General features: G+C 40.0%; 1 protein-coding gene across 15 annotated transcripts in view; it reads left to right on the top strand.

Annotated features, from left to right (window-relative positions):
* Positions 1-17,600, top strand: part of LOC117505291 (adhesion G protein-coupled receptor L3-like) — a 397,273-nt gene that overhangs the window by 299,158 nt on the left and 80,515 nt on the right. For 11 of the 15 annotated variants that reach the window (XM_034164911.1, XM_034164909.1, XM_034164918.1 and 8 more), the window contains 3 exons: positions 506-628; positions 1,533-1,738; positions 7,457-7,633. In XM_034164911.1, the coding sequence (XP_034020802.1) occupies positions 506-628; positions 1,533-1,738; positions 7,457-7,633 (506 nt within the window). The remainder of the gene's footprint in view (positions 1-505; positions 629-1,532; positions 1,739-7,456; positions 7,634-17,600) is intronic. The other 4 variants (XM_034164919.1, XM_034164914.1, XM_034164917.1 and 1 more) reach the window with 1 other exon arrangement.

The following is a 17,600-nucleotide window of genomic DNA, read 5'->3' as shown; positions in this document are numbered from 1 at the left end:
AGTATTAGTGTACAGACTGCTTATGATGTCCAGCAACTTCTTGGGCATCTCACAAACCCTCAGGATGTCCCAGAAAGCAGCTCAATTAATGAATCGAATGCTTTTTGAAATCAAACATGGGCTGCAGGGAAGCACTGTTGATATACAAGCGCTCATAGAGGTAGGATGCGGTTGATGGTTGGCTTCCTGAGCCAGACTGTTCCGGATGCTGAGCAGCTAGTAAGTGGTACTGAACCATGGTTAGTGCAGCTGCGCATGCTAACACTAAGTGTGATGAATGTGTTTCTTGAATAATAGAATATGTGGTATTAATAGTAGCATGCCCAACGCCCATAAATCTGGTCATTCCAGTTTGGGTATGGCAGTCTTACATTTTTTTCCCTTCCCTTGAAAAACTTTGTTTTGTATATTTATTTGTACTTGAGCAAGCTGGAGCGCTGTATCATCTTGTGTACTGCGGTGATTGCCAATTCTGTTTCACTGGTTTTGTTTTCTGTGCGTGCAGAGCTGGAGGTAGCACGGATGAGCACCGACGGGAGTTTACTCGATTTGAGGTTTCCACAAACTGGTGGACAGGGCAACTCCATCCACCTCTCTGCTAACACGCTAAAGCAGCATGGACGAAACGGTGAGTCGCCAAACATTTGCGTTTCACTGTTGGTTTGAAACGCAATCTTTTGTGCTGTTTGGGCTTTGTCACCAGGCTGCAATAAAACTACTGTTGTGTTTGTTTTCCTGCTTTCAGAATAAACAAATAAATAACTCCTGTAATTAATCAAAAGGGTTTTTGTTACTTTTTGTTCTTTTTCCCTTTCTGGTTGTCATACCACACACTGGCTTTGTCGCAGTTTCATTAACGTTGCCGGTGAATGGGTTTCATTTCGCCGGCCAAATCCTTTGGTGCGCTGCACATAAAGGACAGTAATTTCAGTGCGATTATCAAATACGACTCTGCCTCCACGATTACGTACATTCAAGCGCCGGCTCTAAACTCTAAACGAGGCCGTTAGACACAATACATTGCTCTCTTCTTCAGCAGTGACACCAACTTTATTTTAAGCCTTATCAGGTCATGCAAATCAGAATCGACTCCAGCTGAGCGCCGTGCCTCACGGCGAGATGACTAAGTCCATGTCCAGCCGTGCCCAGGCGGATCATTATCGCAGAGTGGCTGATATTTTCCACACAATCCAGCGCTGGAGCACCCAAATTGTTTTCTTTTTGTCTGAGTGAGTGATCTCCGTCACAGCGGAAGGCGACTTTCTTTCATATCGGTGCTGAAAAGTTAGCCAGCAGGAGGTGAAAGAAAAGTGTATGAAAGGAAGATGGAGATGGAAATGATTAAGAAGAAAAATGTTGACTTCTTGGTCTCGTTAGCACCAATAGAAGAGCAGAAACCACAATTTTGGGATGGATACGTGAACGCAGGGGCAAACTCTGACCGTCTCCCACATTATTTCCACATTAATCACCTGCTGAGTGTTTGTTAAAATAGTAACGTGATATTTTCTGGCTGTATTGTTGTATTCCAGGTGAGATTCGGATCGCGTTCGTCCTGTACAAGCACATCGGGGTCTACCTTTCGACGGAGAACGCTAGCATCAAGCTCGGCAGTGAAGCCACAGCTGCTAATTATTCTATCATCGTCAACTCGCCGGTTATCACGGCAGCCATCAACAAGGATTCAAACAAAGTGTACCTCTCTGATCCGGTCATTTTTACCATCAGACATCTACAGGTAACTTCCTCTTTGCCCTACGTGCACCTGTCTCTCTGAAGATGCGTTTTGGTTTTTGCTTTGATCTGAGTGCCTGGTCTTTTAAAGTGCATTTGAGCCACTTCTTTTTCCTCACATCAATGTTACATGCACTTTCTTGGTTGACCACCACGACCCTTTCATCTCAATTTTGCTCAGTTCTCAAGTGCAAGAAAAATCGGCAAACTCTAAGCGAGAAAATTAATAATATTAAAAATGTAGGCTTTAGCCTAGGTTTAGGTAAGTTTAAACCCAGGAATTCAATGTGTTATCTATTTTTGCTTTGAACTGTGTTAATTCAAGCCAAATTGTTTTGGAATTATTTTGCTTTAAATCCGGTTATTTTTCTTTAGCACGTTAGCGTCTCCCATTGATTTTACATTCTGTTAGTTCTGGGTTCTGAGTGTTTGATTGGGTCATTTCATTTTCACTTTTCCTTTATATTCATTCACTGGTTTTTATTGTTTCCTTTTTGGTTAATTTTGCATTCTAAAGGCTTTTTCTTAGTTAGCTTCTTTTGCTAAGTTGCTTTATATTCAGTTAGTTGTGGATCCAGTGCACAAGAGCACACAGAGCAACACGTTCATGCTACTTTGCAGCCGATGTCCAATGGTATTCACACCCAATGCACGTGTGAATACAAACTGAATTTCACTCATTTTTGTACGAATAAGCTAAAATGAGTGCGTTGATGTCATTCTTAAGGGCGCATTCACACTGACAATTAGTCCAGATTTTGCTGATGGAGAGAGAAAAGTTGATTCTTGTCGACAAATGCCGAGGTCTGCTAGATTCCACAGGACCTATGTCGATGTCTGTCATGATTGGGGGAGGAGATGGATTAGTGGTTAAGCAGTGGGCTTGCAACCAGAGGATCCTTGGTTCCTGATCCCTGTCAGGCCGCAAAAACCATGAAGGGCCTTTGGGGAAGGCTACACACTACACACTCAGGGCCCTTGGGGAAGGCTACACACTACACACCCGGAACAACTCAAGTTGTTCCGGGTGTGTAGTGAGCGCCTTGTATGGTAGCACCCTGACATCGGTGTGTGAATGGGTGAATGTGAGGCACCAGTGTAAAGCGCTTTGAGCTTCTGATTCAAGTGGAAAAGCAACATATTAATACTACTATATACTACTACTGTATATCGCGTATGGTGTTACAGCTAAGTTCGCCTCCGCTGGCCACAGTGACCATCAACATTGCCTGACTGACATAAACTTAGCTCCTGCAGAATCTGGCGGAACTCGGCACTAATCAGCGTTAATCAATTTTTCACTCTCCATCATCAAACGCCGGGCTAATTGTCACAGTGTCAATGGAGTGAACCTTCTTTGGCATTTCTGAGATTTTTGAGCCACCACACACCACACCATATAACTGAAGACCATTTGTACCTTAAACCAAGGAAAAGTTGGTCTAAGGTGGAGCACTGTGTATTCCTTTATTTAAACAGTGAAACACTCATACACATATTACATAAATGGATTACATATACATTCTGCTTACATGGATGTGCAACAGAGCATAATAGTACCATCGTAGTAGTTATTTATTTCAGCTATATTGCAGAATAAAAGCATTTATTTTTGTTTGGAAACTGTGATGTTAACATTTAATTCATGCTACCTGCAATGAGGCTTCAACATTGAGATTTTTGAGTGTCGTTTTGCACTTGAACTGCGTTACAAGGACTGTGGCTTTACCTTAAAGAAATGTGTCAAATGTGTGCATTAAAGCATTGATCTGACAGTAACGGGAATCACTTGCAGTCTTGTTCGTCAGTGTGGGGAGTCCTGTAATCTCCCTCTTGACTTCATTATCTTCTGCACACTCGACTCTCCAAATATCCCTGTTTTGTCTGCAAACAGAGCCTTCAGCAATTAACATTTTGTTGAACAACCTTTCTCACGCGAAGGAGTAACCGAGGAGGAAACGCCTGCTGCAGAAGAACGTAAAGCACAGAGTAGAGAGAATAAAAGGACGACAGCTTATGGATGTCAAAATTAAATGGTGGGAAAATGTCAGGGGACAATGTCACTGCAGTTATTGCCGTGACTCACCTGCCTTAAATGTAATTTGGAGATTCGGTAATTTTACTGTTGGTCTAATGTTGGGCCGCTGACGTTTTTATACCATTTCAATAAAACAGTGCCCTTTTGAAATCGTGTATTTTCTGCACTTGAGTTTTGCCGCCACCGCTACCGGCCTTCTTAATTCAACACTTTCAGGTGCCGTAAAGACGATGACAATATGCAACACTTTTTTTTGTGTACACCGAAGAATTTGCAATTAATCATTTGATAGCGAAGATTAGAATTTTGACTACGCTAATTAATGAAATTTGATTGGATGCCGTATTGATGTTTTACATTTGCAACACACTCGCTGGAGCATCAAATGAAGAGCTCCCACTTCTCTGGCAAACGCACGCACGAATCAGAGGTGTTGTGAACATGTGATTACATATCCTCTACTTCACAAGCGAGGTTATGGCTCGAAGCAAGATTTTTTTTGTTGTTGTTCTTTTGCAATGGGTTGTTGTTGTGTTTGTTGTTGTTAATTGCCATGATTGTTATAAAATATAAAAGTAAAATCCAACGAAAATGCTTTCCACCAAATCCTACACATTGGGTTATTTTAGTTATTTGGTGCCTCATACATCATAAAGTGAAGAGTTAAGAGGATATCGCTGTTCTGTTGGTGTACGAAGCAAACATTACAGTCCATTAGCCAGTCAACAGTTTTGACCTAACCAGTACCACTTAAAGGACTTCCAATCCAGTATACCATAGCCGACATAAAAACGCGTGATGGTTATCCGGGGCGGCAGCTATAACCAGGGTCAATCAAGAATTACACAGGGGTCAAAATTTAAAAATGCTCCACTCATACTGATCTGATCATAAAGATTTCAAAAGGGTGTAGTTTGGACAATCTGCAATTGAATCTTATGGTGTTATGGGGTAAAAAGTGCAAAAATGGTGACAAAGGTCAATTTCTAGTTAGTCTTGTTCCAATTTTGGCAAAAAGTGATAAAACGTATTGGCTGAACAAATAGGTTTAATAAATGGAATAGTTTGGACCATGTTGAATGCTTGGTCTCCAAAGTAAAGGTCTAACAAGGTTCATTGGATTCATGACATATGTTGCCCCATAACTTGACAAGTAAATTGCCCGTAAGGGCAAGGGACACAACTGTAAGTTGATTTTTGGCTGTCAATCCGTAGTATTTTCTCCAAAAGTTTACTTCTCAAATGAATAAACAGTCAAGAGATCTTGCTGCACATTTGAGCAGCATTTGTTGCCATATAGTGGGTGATGTGAGCATTTCAGGGCTTCTGGTGCATTTCCTACTTAAAACCCAAAATTCTGTTTAGAAAGTCATTTTTAAATGTAGAAATGCATGACTTTTTTTAGACAGGCAGAGCTTTGACCTCCCAATATTAATGTATAAAAATTTCAATTTTGAGAGTTTTATGGTTCTAGAGTTTTAGGATACGGAGGGATGGAAGGACATCGATTTCTCTTGACAAACACAATTTACAGTTGTGAATGACTAAGTATAACAGATGGTGTGAGCTATTCCTTTTTAAAACCCTATTAACTCAACCAATAATTTGCATCAATTTAACTTTTGACTCCTGTACAAACTGAAATTGACTTTTGTCACCATTTTTGCTGTTTTTCATAGGATTCAGTCATAGATGGTCCAAACTATACCTTTTTGGGTTCTTTATGATCAGCCAATTAATGTGGCATACCTTTCCGTATGATTGGAGCATTTTTAAATTTTGACCCCTGTGTACTTCTTCATTGATCCCTCCCTGGATGGATTGTAAGTGTTGTTTAGTACCCTTTCGTGGTTCTGAAAATGTGTTTATGTTTCCAAGAGCAGCTGCAGATATCTTTAAGGTGTTTAGCCCACTTTAGTGTGACCTTTCAGAGGAAGAGAGGAGGGAGCTTCTGTTTTTCTGGCCTGCCGTACTTAAGTCCCTTTCAACCATGATGTTTTGGATCACTGGGCTTTTAGGATGATGATATGTCTTCTAGTTATTTTTTCGCTTCCTCGCCTCGCAACTTAATGGCACCAATTAAGTGTCATTAATGGGCTAGAGCGTTGTCCAGTCTTCGCGCCATGCAAAAACCTATTGAAAGAATTTGCTGTGTGAAGGGTAAAGTCAGTCAGCGGCAAATTTACATTCACAGAGGATAAAACATGTTGGACTAATTGCCCTGCAGTAAGTGTGAAACTGCTGGAAGCCAGAGTTTAACATGTTTACTGTATATTGAGGAAGCCAACACGCTTAACCTTGCCGTTGCGTGGCGAGACACAAAGCAAAGCACTGTGAGCGCACTGGGCACAAGAGGGAAGAAAAGGACAAGTTATATATATATATATATATATATATATATTTAGAAGCAACGTTGGTTTTTTATGTATGTACATCGCCCAATCTCAGTGCCACGGATGACTTTTATAAAATGAAAAGAAAAATAACATGGAGTTGCTCGTTGTTGGGGACACAGCCTCACGCAGACAGCAGCTGTGGCCATTAAACAGTAAGGCAGTCCATTATCATGAAGGGAAAGGTCAAAAAACACAAGATGTGGTGTCGATATGTGCCACATGATAAAAAAGCAACGTCTGTTCACAAATGTATGGTGGCCGAGAGAGAAGTCGCAATACTTCCAAATTGTGACGAGCAAATGTAGAAAGCAACCACATCAGGTCAGGTGCATCAAAAAATGTCTTGCATATTGGAAACAAAAATGCTTGTAAACAGAAAAATGACAAACATAACCTGCAGCACATACAGTTTAATCTGATAAAGTCTCTGCTGCAAATTCTCACAACACACCAAGAAACACAGATGCACTGCAAAGCTCCATAACACAACAGAATTTCTCGCAACATAAAAATGTTTCAGCATGGAGGACTTTTCCTGATTGTTACAAATCTTAAAAAAAATGTCAAATGTAAATGGATATATACATGCATACGTATGTCTGCCTGTGACTGGCCTGTTGCTAAGGATCAGTGCCTTAGGCAACACCCCCCCCCACACACAACCACCAAAAACAAACAATTTACTCTCACACAAGCCCTCTAGCCCCCTCCACACAATCCCCTAACCTTCTCCACGTACAACTCCCCCACTTCCCCCCCACAAACAAGTCTCTCACTCCCCCAAAACACAATCTGTTGTCCACCACAATCTAGACTAATAAATAATGCCAGAGACTCCCATTTAACCTGCTCCTCCCCTACAAAGTACAGATTGGTCATCCCTGCACTGAAAGCTACTGTACATCTGCACACCAATCATATGCTTTTGCACAACCCCATCCCACTATATTATACTTGTTTAGCAGTGAACATAGTCTTACCTATTTGACTATTTGACTCATTACTTCTTGCAGAAGTATTTTTTTCCTTTTCTTTTTATTATTGTTGTTATGCACCAATAATACTTGGCAATAAATTTGATTCCGATTCTGAATTGATGCAGGCGTTTTCTGCATTTGCTAGTGTTCTCTTAATTTAGAAGTGTTGTGGCATTGTTAGAAACCGTACAAATGGATATGGTTTATATATGGAAAAATTTCAATTCATGATTAACTTGAGGATTGGAACATTCTGTACGTGTTTACACTCACTAATCTCATCCACATTTGTCTCCTTTGCCTTCAAACAGCAGTCTGAGCAGAATTTCAACCCCAACTGTTCCTTCTGGAGTTACTCCAAGCGAAGCATGAGCGGTTACTGGTCGACGCAGGACTGCCGCCTGCTGGGCACCAACCGAACCCACACCACATGCTCCTGCACGCATCTAACCAATTTTGCCGTCCTGATGGCTCACGTGGACGTGAAGGTAGGCAAGATCGTCCACCTTTGCCGTTTTGTTGATGAACCCGTTGTGCATCGCAAGGTGTGGCTGCACGATATGAAAACACATCGATCCATCATGTTTAGAAAGTCACTCCATTTCAAGAGGAGTGTCGAGTAAAACTAATAATAAGGTGCAGCAGAGGGCATCTTTTACGTCTGTGTGCATCAATACGTTTTTTTTTTTTTCTCTTCTGTGCTTCATAGTTCAGGGGGTAAAGTAGGTGGATGACCTTTGCAGAACGTGTTTAAGTGCCAGTCTTCACTGTTCACATCATTTTAAGCACTTGCACTGTCAGGGTTCACTCTTTACTGACTGCAGACCTCTTAAACTACAGAAAAGTGAAGAGTGTTATTCTAATATGTTTTAACTGCAGCTGACATCCAGTACCAGCCTAAAAACAACTCGACTTAGTTATGAAGGAGTTTTAATGAACTTGTTTGCATCATGGAGGAGTTGAAATGTTGACTTGGATCCCCATCTAGATGTAAACCAAAGAGCACTTACAAAAAAAAAAAAATCACTAGTTAATGTCCATTTGATGTCCATACAATTATTTGGCGACATTGCAACCCCATCCATTTGTCCATTTCTGCTGTCCCATTGTGGTCTCATGGCCCTACCCTGGAGCTTGTGGAGCCCAGAGCACTGTCGCCTGTGGTGCGGTGGGTATTGCGTTGGGATGCTTGTGATGTCACTGTGGGGGTGGACTGCTGATGAGGGGATGGAAACTGAAATGAAAACTCTCAAGCACACCATTGTGTAAAAAATTAGAAAGCCATCAATAAAGGCAGGAAAGAGTGTTAGAAACAGAGAAACCTGGAGAAAGAGAGAATTGATGGTCAAGGGAGAATCATCTTCATCTTTCTAATGATGGCAGGTGACTTCATTATTTCTGGGAGCTTGAGCACCACAATGCAGAACAGTTTTTTTTTTTTTGTGGTATTTGTTATCAGGTGTTTCGATCCTTTGAGTTAATTGGTTGGATCCTTCTTCACCTTCCTCCATTGCTAAGTCCTTTCTATTGGTTGATTTTCAAGTCTTTGGTTGCATAATACAACATCTGATTAGACAATCAGTCTGTTTTGAGTTGTTGACTGTTTCTATTTGCGTTGGTTATTATGTTGACATGGAACATTTGACTGCTGATGGGTCATAATAAAGAAAATGCAAACTGCAATTTTCATTAGCATATATGGTTGCACTTGCTTTAGCAATGCTTGTGATTAGTAATGGGTGCTAATTATGGTGGATGCGGACAATTGGCGGTTGATGCCAACCATGGGTGATACCGTTAGGGACAAGACTGGTAGCTGCAATGTTACATGGTAGCACGAAGAGTAGGAGGCATTGACTTTCATGTCAACGTAAGAATATCTGGCACAAAAATTGTGGTCTTGCAAAAAAAAAAAATCTGAAAACTTTTGCTTTTATTTTATATTCTATTTTTATCTGCAATTGAAAGGAAACTCTCACTGGGCAAATTAAAAACTCAGAATCATGATTTAGAGAGAACCAACTGCATCAAATTAATTTACGAATATAAAAAAGAAACAAAGAGCCTCTACAAATGGAAAAAAAATCCTCTGTTTTGTTATGAGGTTGTGAAGTTGTAAGTCTGATTTAACTGTTCGTGTCAACCGTTGAGGATCAACTGCAATCTGTTAGCATTAGCTGCAGTTAGCAGAATCACATGTGCTACTTAGGGCTTCAAATAATGAATATTTACCTCCGCCAAGGAGGTTATGTTTTCGGTTGCGTTTGTTTGTTTTTGTCTGTTCGTCAGCAGGATAACTCAAAAAGTTTTGAACGGATTTTGATTAAATTTGGTGGAGTGGTTGGAAATGACAAGAGGAACAAGTGATTAATTTTAGTGGTGATCCGGATCACGATCCGGATCCCGATGCTAACGTGTTAGCATGTCTGTGGCATTTTCAATGTTAAAAGTTTGCATTAAGCAGTTGCAGCTGTCATCACGTTCGGGTGCATTTGTTTTCAAATTGTAATATTTCTTAAATTTATTTTTGTTTATATATTAATAATCTAATGATTATTATGTACAATTTTAGAGAAAGAGACAAAAAGAAATAGATCACTGTGCCAAGGAGGGAATCTCTTTAGGGTCAGTGACCCTATGGCCTTGTTTAGAGAAGTGTTTCATAAATGTTAAAAAATTCATATATTTGCAGTTTAGTTGAATAATAAATTGAATTTTGTCTCTTATTTGTTTTTGTCTATAAGCACATGCAATATCAATATCAGTGCTCAGATGACAGCACCTTCTGGGAAAGGTGCAAGTTGCAATAAACTGTGATACCAAGCACTAAGGATACATGCTATCCAGTCACAGCAGATGAAACTTTTTTTACTACTGAGTAAACATCATTGTTAGACTTTTTTAGGTTCAATGATTTCACGGCGTGTAGATGTTATGGCATCAGTGACCCCATGGCCTTGGCGGAGGTTTGCACTCTCTGAGTGCTTGTAGTTTCATATGTGATAAATGTTATTTTCCTGATTCATTGCTTGATCTGCAGTGCCACAGTTACTTTGAAAATGCAATCCAGTTACTGATTACTCCTTGAAAAAGTAACATAGTTACTTTACTGATTAATCAGTTTTAAAAGTAAGTAAGACAGATTACAAGTTACTTTATTAGTTACATTCAGCAACTGCTGACAACAACCCCCCCCCCCCCCCCCCCCCGCCACCACAACATGAAAATAACCAGTTTTGCCAATACTCACTTTATTTGAAGTGCATTTTTAACAGTAACTTAAAGTAAACAATTCCTGTCCTGACATTTTAAGGTGAACTTCAGTATGATTTTCTTAAAAAAAAAAAAAAAGTTTTTGAAAACCATGAAATACAGTCAGCCTTCCTTGGCTTCAGTGAACTTAATTACTTGTTTTATATAAAAAAAAATAAAATAAAGACAGTCTTTCTTAACCTCATATTTAACTATTGACAGCACTCTAATGGCAAAACTTACAATTTAGAATTTATATTGTTTTTAAATGTACAATTAAATTCTTTCACCCATTTTTCTAATATTTTAAATTCTTTCTAAACATTTTAGTTGTTGAAATGATTGTAATTATTATTATAAGTAGTCGTAGTACTATGAAAAAATGGCTTCAAAATTGGACGCCCCCCCGCACCCCCTTTCCATCTGGATTTGCCCCTGGTTTGCCGTCAGAGCAAGAAGAATGGATAATGAGTACTTATGCAGAAAGCACAACCAGATTGATAGGTAAGAAAGTTTAATCACATTTTTTATGTCATGTTGTCCTCAGAAAGAGACTTTAGATGCATTTTGGTGGAAAAAGAGCATTAGTATTTGTTACTAACACACCGCGGGTCTTCAGATGTTGTTAGCAAAGACAATCACAGGGCGGCACAGTGTTTTAACAAAAAAAATGTTAAAATGTCTTGGTAAAGCTCAGTGCAGGTGTGCTTCCATCGCCACATTTTGACAGAAAACTGTATTTCAACTCGGAGAAAATGGTGAAAGATATTGAACAGTGTTTCCCAAAATCCCAAAATAACATCCTCAGGGTCAAAGAGGAGAAAAGAAACTCAAAATAAATTTGGCCAAAAAACATTTTCTGAAAATACTTGATGATTAACTTCGTAGTTGATAAATCATGGATTAATCATTGGAGCGCCAGTGCCAATAGTAGCCATGGTTACCGTTTCCTTTAAGAAGCTCATCAGTAATTAAATGCCCATGTCAATGTATGAAAATCCAAGACAAGAGCCACACCTGAGATCTCCACAAAACTTTAATCACTGATACGCACCACATTTTAACAAGCTTGTAATATCCGATCATCCCAGACTCCTTCGCAAGGGACAATCCAAATGGTTATGAATAGGAATTTGGTCACTTTGGGTTTCAAGTTTTCAGGAAGTGAGGGACTTAAATCCTGGCATGATCTGCATCAATCAAACATACATTTGTTGGGCACTCTGGCATAAATCACATCTGTCCTGGAGACATTCTGGGTCTGACCGGTGTGACTACAGCCACTGTTTGTCTCCAACCCACTGAGCTCTGAGCTGGCGGGCTGAATTGGAGAGGGAGCGCCAAAGAATGGGAGCCTTCACACGCTGAAAGAAAATCAGTTTAAAAAAAAATGCTCGCTTTCAAGCCAACCCCCAGCATTTTGGAAAGTTCACGGAGGGAAGGCGGACAGTATTTACATTCCACTTCCAACAGCTATTTTTTTTTACCTTTCTTTCGTCTTTATCTCTGCACTTGGATGTTATAAAAAGCAGCATGTTGGAAGGTGCCACCAAATCAGAGATACGGAGGCTTTAATTTGACAAACTGTCACTGTGTTGTGTGTGAGAATGGAGGGAAAGTGGGAGCAAGGGGAAGAAATTTCACAAATTGAAGAGTCTATCTGTTTTAGTATCCATGGCAACAGGACATACCGCCGCTCGTCCCTGCATTGTTATTCCTCATTACCCTCAGAGCAGAAGATTACTATGATAACCTTGTTTATTTCACGCTGGCGTCTCAGGAATATATATATAAAAAAAGATATGGAAGCTGTAATTACAGTTTTTCTTTAGTCTTTCTTTTAATTTTTTTTTTTGTATTTTTTTTTTCCCTATGGGTGGCATTTGCTCTAATGGTGGCAACATGTTGTTACTTGTCCCCGTGACAGTTTAAAAACTGTCATTACGCCTTTGACACTGACGTATAGTCACTGCACACTTTTGAGTGTTCAAATGTAAAAGTTTACATTTCAGTCTGAGCAGAAATTCTAAATTGTTAGAGAAATCAACAAACCTGACAAAAGTTACTTAATGTCTGACAAAGTGCATCTTTCATACTTTCGTTCACAGCAGTCTTTGCTAACTGATTGCAGTGCGTTATTCCATGAAAATTGCATTCATTATATTCAGTAGTGAGCAAGTGTGTTGTGCATTTGATGAAAATATAGGTTTGATTTTCTTCTTCTTTTCAGCCCATCAATATAAAGTTGAATTTGAAATTTCCGAACATCCCCATTCCAAGAAAAGTCTAATATTTTTAATTTAATTTTGTGCATTTCATTGCAGAAAATGATTGCTTATTCAGCTCAAAAGCCCATTTTCAGTGCTGCTAAAAGTTTGGCGTCTCAAGCTTTTACAGTTAAATTTTTACGTTAATTTATGATTTTATATCTTATTACATCACCAAATGTATAGAATTCACAGTTTTTTTGTTAATATTAAAATTTTAAAAATCATTTCCTTTAAACTCACAGTGAAAACAACACTGAAGTAAATTAAAGTAAATAATATTAAAGCCAAAACAATGGGTTGGATAACACGGCTATGACTTGACTTTTCCAGCTAATTTACATTAGCTGAGCCAGGGAATGGATAAATTAACTTTGCCATGTCACTGAATATGTCCAAATACAAGTGGCCTTGCAAAAAGGAGACAAGTGAGGGAACCTACCAAGACACTCATGACAACACAGATGGAATTTTCAGTTTTTGTAACTGTGGTTATTTCTCAGTTTTATAGTGCAGAGGAGCATGTGTGTGCTTGACAGTGCTTTCCTAAAGTAATCCCGTACTTGTGCATTATATCAGCTATTGATGAATGACATTTCCTCATGCAGTGCCATCTGCGGCATCGGTGATCATGGCTGTTCACTTGAGGTTTGCAGTGAAATTCCTCCAGATTCCTTGAACTGTTTATTGATTGTACTGTAGAGGGAGAAATATGCAAATTCCTTCCAACCATTCTTTGAATAACAGTATTTTTAAAAATTTCAATAACATTCGCACACATTGTAAATTGTCTGCCCATCTTTCCTCATTCTCGAAGACTCAGCATTTTGTAAATACTACTTTGGTACCAAATAATGGGTATAATCACTGGGCAGGAGTTGTGGCCAAGTGGTTCCACCTCAGATCTGCTGTGGTGACCCAGAGTGAAAAAACAAGGGAGATAGCAAAGGGACTTACATCATTATAATCACCTGTTGACATAATTAGTTTGAAATATGATTTTTTTTTTTACCTCATTAATACCTCCTGTGTCCACCTTTCCAATGTTTTTGAAAAGTCTTGCAGGCCTTTAATGCAGGAGAAGCTGAATATTAACAAATGAAATGGAGTGTGTTCATATTGTATTCACCAAAGCCAAATTAATGTTACATTCATAAAGAGGTTTTGTTGTTCTTTTTTAAATTTGTGTTTTCTATACCGTTGCAATTTTCATGATATTGAGGTTGTAAAATAAAGAAACCTCCTCTTTTTAAGATAATAAAAACATTTATACAAAAAGCTCAAGGGGTTCTAACACTTTGTGAATATGTAGCCATTTTAACGGCTATCCAGTCTAGGCAGTCGCAATGGTAGGAACAGTACAGTCTGTACAAACTTTGATTTATATGTCCTTTGTATATACGAGGTCTGTGAGAAAAGTAACGGACCTTATTTTTTTTTTTCAAAAACTATATGGATTTGAATCACGTGTGATTACATCAGACATGGTTGAACCCTCATGGGCATGCAAGAGTTTTTTCACGCCTGTCGGTTACGTCATTCGCCTGTGGGCAGTCTTTGAATGAGGAGTGGCCCACCCTCTCGTTGATTTTTTTTCATTGTTTAGGAATGGCTCAGAGACTGCTGCTTTGTTTGCTAAAATTTTTTTCAAAAACTGTAAGGCACAACTGAGTGGACACCATTCGATAAATTCAGCTGGTTTTCGATGAAAATTTTAACGGCTGATAAGAGATTTTGGAGTTTTACTGTCGCCGTAAGGACGGCCCACGGTGCCTGATGGCGATCTGCGCTCCGAGGCGGCGTCGTCTTGCTGTTTCAAGCTGAAAAAAATCCTAATTTCAGGCTCTGTGGACCCAAGACGTCATGAGATAACAGAGAACTTTCAGAAGAATTCGGGATCAGGAGTTTATCCAGACATTCCACTGTTAAAGGAGATTTTGTAATGAAAGAACGTGTGGGCAGATTCGCATGTCGGGCCGGACCCAACCGCGGGGGGTCGCCACAGGAAAAACACGTCCGTTGGAAACCTTAACGGACAAGTTGGAACATGCCCAGCTGTTAAACAATTTCTCAGATACTCACTTGTTGAAAGCCATCACAAGCCGCCTGAATTTTACAAATGGTTTTCAACATGGAGGTGTTTTTCCTGTGGTGGCGCGAACGGATTTGGGGCGTCGTCACGGACCCAACTTGGCAAATTCGTCCGCACATTCTTTTATTACAAAATCTCCTTTAACAGTGGAATGTCCGCATAAACTCCTCATGCCGGCCTCTTCTGAAACTTCTCTGTTCTCTGACGACGTCCTGGATGAACAGAGCTTTAAATTAGGATGTTTTCAGCTCGAAACAGCCAGACGGATGCCACCTCCGACCGCGCCACGCTGATCCGCTTTGTGGGCTGTACTTAAAGCGAAAGAAACTCCACAATCTCTCATCAGCCGTTAAACTTTTCACTGAAAACTAGCTGAATTTCTCGAATAGTGTCCACACGGATATCCCTCACCGGTCCTGAAAAAATTTGATAAAGCAACGCGCGCCGTCTCCCTGCAGCGTCTCAGACAAAGAGATTCCGACGGGAGGGGGAGTCCACACCTCACTCAAAGCCTGCCCACAGGCTAATGACTTCACCGACAGGCATGACAAAACTCACGCATGCGCACGAGGGTTCAAGCTTGTCTGACGTAAAAACATATGAATCAAATCCATTTATTTTTTGAAAAAAATAAAAAGGACCACTTTTTTTTATCACAGACCTCGTATTATTAAATGCATTGATATGTACTTTGAGACTGACTTGCAGCTCCATCAAATCCATTAATGCATTTTTTCAGTAAAGCCTAGGGGTAATAAATGCATTGACCTGCAGTTTTGGTCTGAAAAAGCTTGAACTTTTAGTTGATAGATTCTAATGTGTACTCAAATGTGGGCTCAAAATTGGTGATCACAGTCTTTGCTAATGTTGGAAGGTGCATATGTTGTAGTTTTGTGCATGATGTTGTACAGCCAGTTTATTCTAAGTGCTTGTTGAAAACCTTGCTAAATGATGATGGAAGGAGCAGGAAGAGCGTACATCATAAATTTAGTTCAATCTGAGCCACACTGGGTGCTCAACCCAGTGCAATCAGAATGCCCATCCCAAGCATAGATAAATACGCTGGGTTGGGTCAGGAGGCCATCGGGTGTAAATTTCAGCAAACCAAAAACATGCAGATCACAAATTGAATTTTGATACCAGATTGGTTAAGGCTTGGGTTGACATTGACCACCACTGCTGTTGTTGTCCAACAGGATGTTGGAGTAAATTTGAGGAAAGATACAAGTGTGGATGTGATAATCTGGACTTTGAATAGTGGGAGTGTGACTGGTAAAGAGACAGAGCTTGATGATGGTGACAGAGATGAAGTCGGTGTAATTTTCTTTGGATGTGGCAAGGGTGGACTGTATCATGAATGAACATATCAGAGGGACAACACAGGGAGACCAGTTTGGACATGGGCAGAGGAGGGTTCCAGGCTATATAGGTAGAAGGATGCTGAGGATGGACACAGCAGGTAGGAGAAGATTGAGGCCAAAGAGGAGGTTCATGGATGTGATGAAGGACAACAGAGGAAGATGGAGATTGTGTTCTGCGGTGGGGACCCCTAACTGGAGCATCCGAAAGAAGATGACTGACACTGCAAGTGTGGGTGAGGAAGATTCTTTCCCACCACATCCACATTGACAGGAAACCTTTGAACATGAGTACAGTGCATGTGAGTTTGTTAGACAGATGCTTCTGCTCCACAGGCTCTCTCTCTTTGGGATTAATTATATTTGAAGTCAATTATTACCTCAACATCATTTAAAAATTTGCAGCTTGTAGATGTTGTTGGTAATTGTGACCGAACAGCCGAAGATGTACAGAGCTTCTGTGGTGTTTTTGATGTTAAAGACTTTATTTGAGTCACCAAACAGACTTTTTGTGTGCGTATGTATGAATTATTTTTCAAGATGCAGACTTACAGGAACTCATTAATGTCAGATGACTGATTCATGCCTCCTACCTCTCAAACGCCGCCCCACTTGCGCTGTATCTCTCAGAAACAGGAGGGTCGGGCAACGACCACCGAGACTCCAACAAGGCCATCGAGTGCTGTCGCATCTGCGCGTCTGTGTGTGTCCTCTGAAATTCTTTGTTCATTCTGAGCTGTGTAGTCAAAAAGGTGATGCTTTTGACTGATCTCGCTCCCCATGTGAATAACAGCCGCTGGCCGCGTAAACAAATTAAGCTGCACTCCCAGACAGCAGCTGTTTGTAAAAGATTGTGTTTCTTTTGTATCTTTTGGAAGAAAAAAAAAGTGACTCCAAATAGGGGTTTGGGATGGAGTGGGTGTACTTTGATGTGGCTTTGGAGGGAAATATAATAATTCCAAACTCAAGATATCCCATTACTGAGCCTTGGGACACACTGTGATTAGAAATGCTTAAAAAAATGTTTCAGCAAATACATTAATTGCACTCAGCGCCACATTGGAAGGCAAGTGTTCATCATGTCAGTGTTCCCAACGGTGGTGCTGCTTAAAACACAGTTTGACATCAGACAATTCAACCAAATGTATTCAGTGACAGTCACGGTGATGCAGCCTTGTTCTGGACCCACAAATTAGCTTCTTTGCTGCATTTGTAGTGTGTCATTTGGCTTTGCTTCATGAGTTGTGCAACAGTGTAACTCAACCAATTTCACCTAGTCCTCACTTAAATGCATTTTTAAGATTCGCGAATGACATGTCATACTAGTGCACTTACTGATCTTGCGCTGACTGACTGTAGCGTTCCATAATAATTCACATTAACTTGTTTCATTGGTACTTCAGTACATTCCAATAGTAGTTCGTTCACTTGGCTTGTTTTATTTTTCAAAACCAGAGGGCAATAGTCAAATGGAGCATTTCAAAAC

This window comes from Thalassophryne amazonica, chromosome 23, assembly GCF_902500255.1.
Source record: "Thalassophryne amazonica chromosome 23, fThaAma1.1, whole genome shotgun sequence".
Taxonomy (NCBI): domain Eukaryota; kingdom Metazoa; phylum Chordata; class Actinopteri; order Batrachoidiformes; family Batrachoididae; genus Thalassophryne; species Thalassophryne amazonica.
The sequence above is the reverse complement of the archived record's forward strand: the minus strand, read 5'-3'. Positions and strand labels throughout refer to the sequence as shown.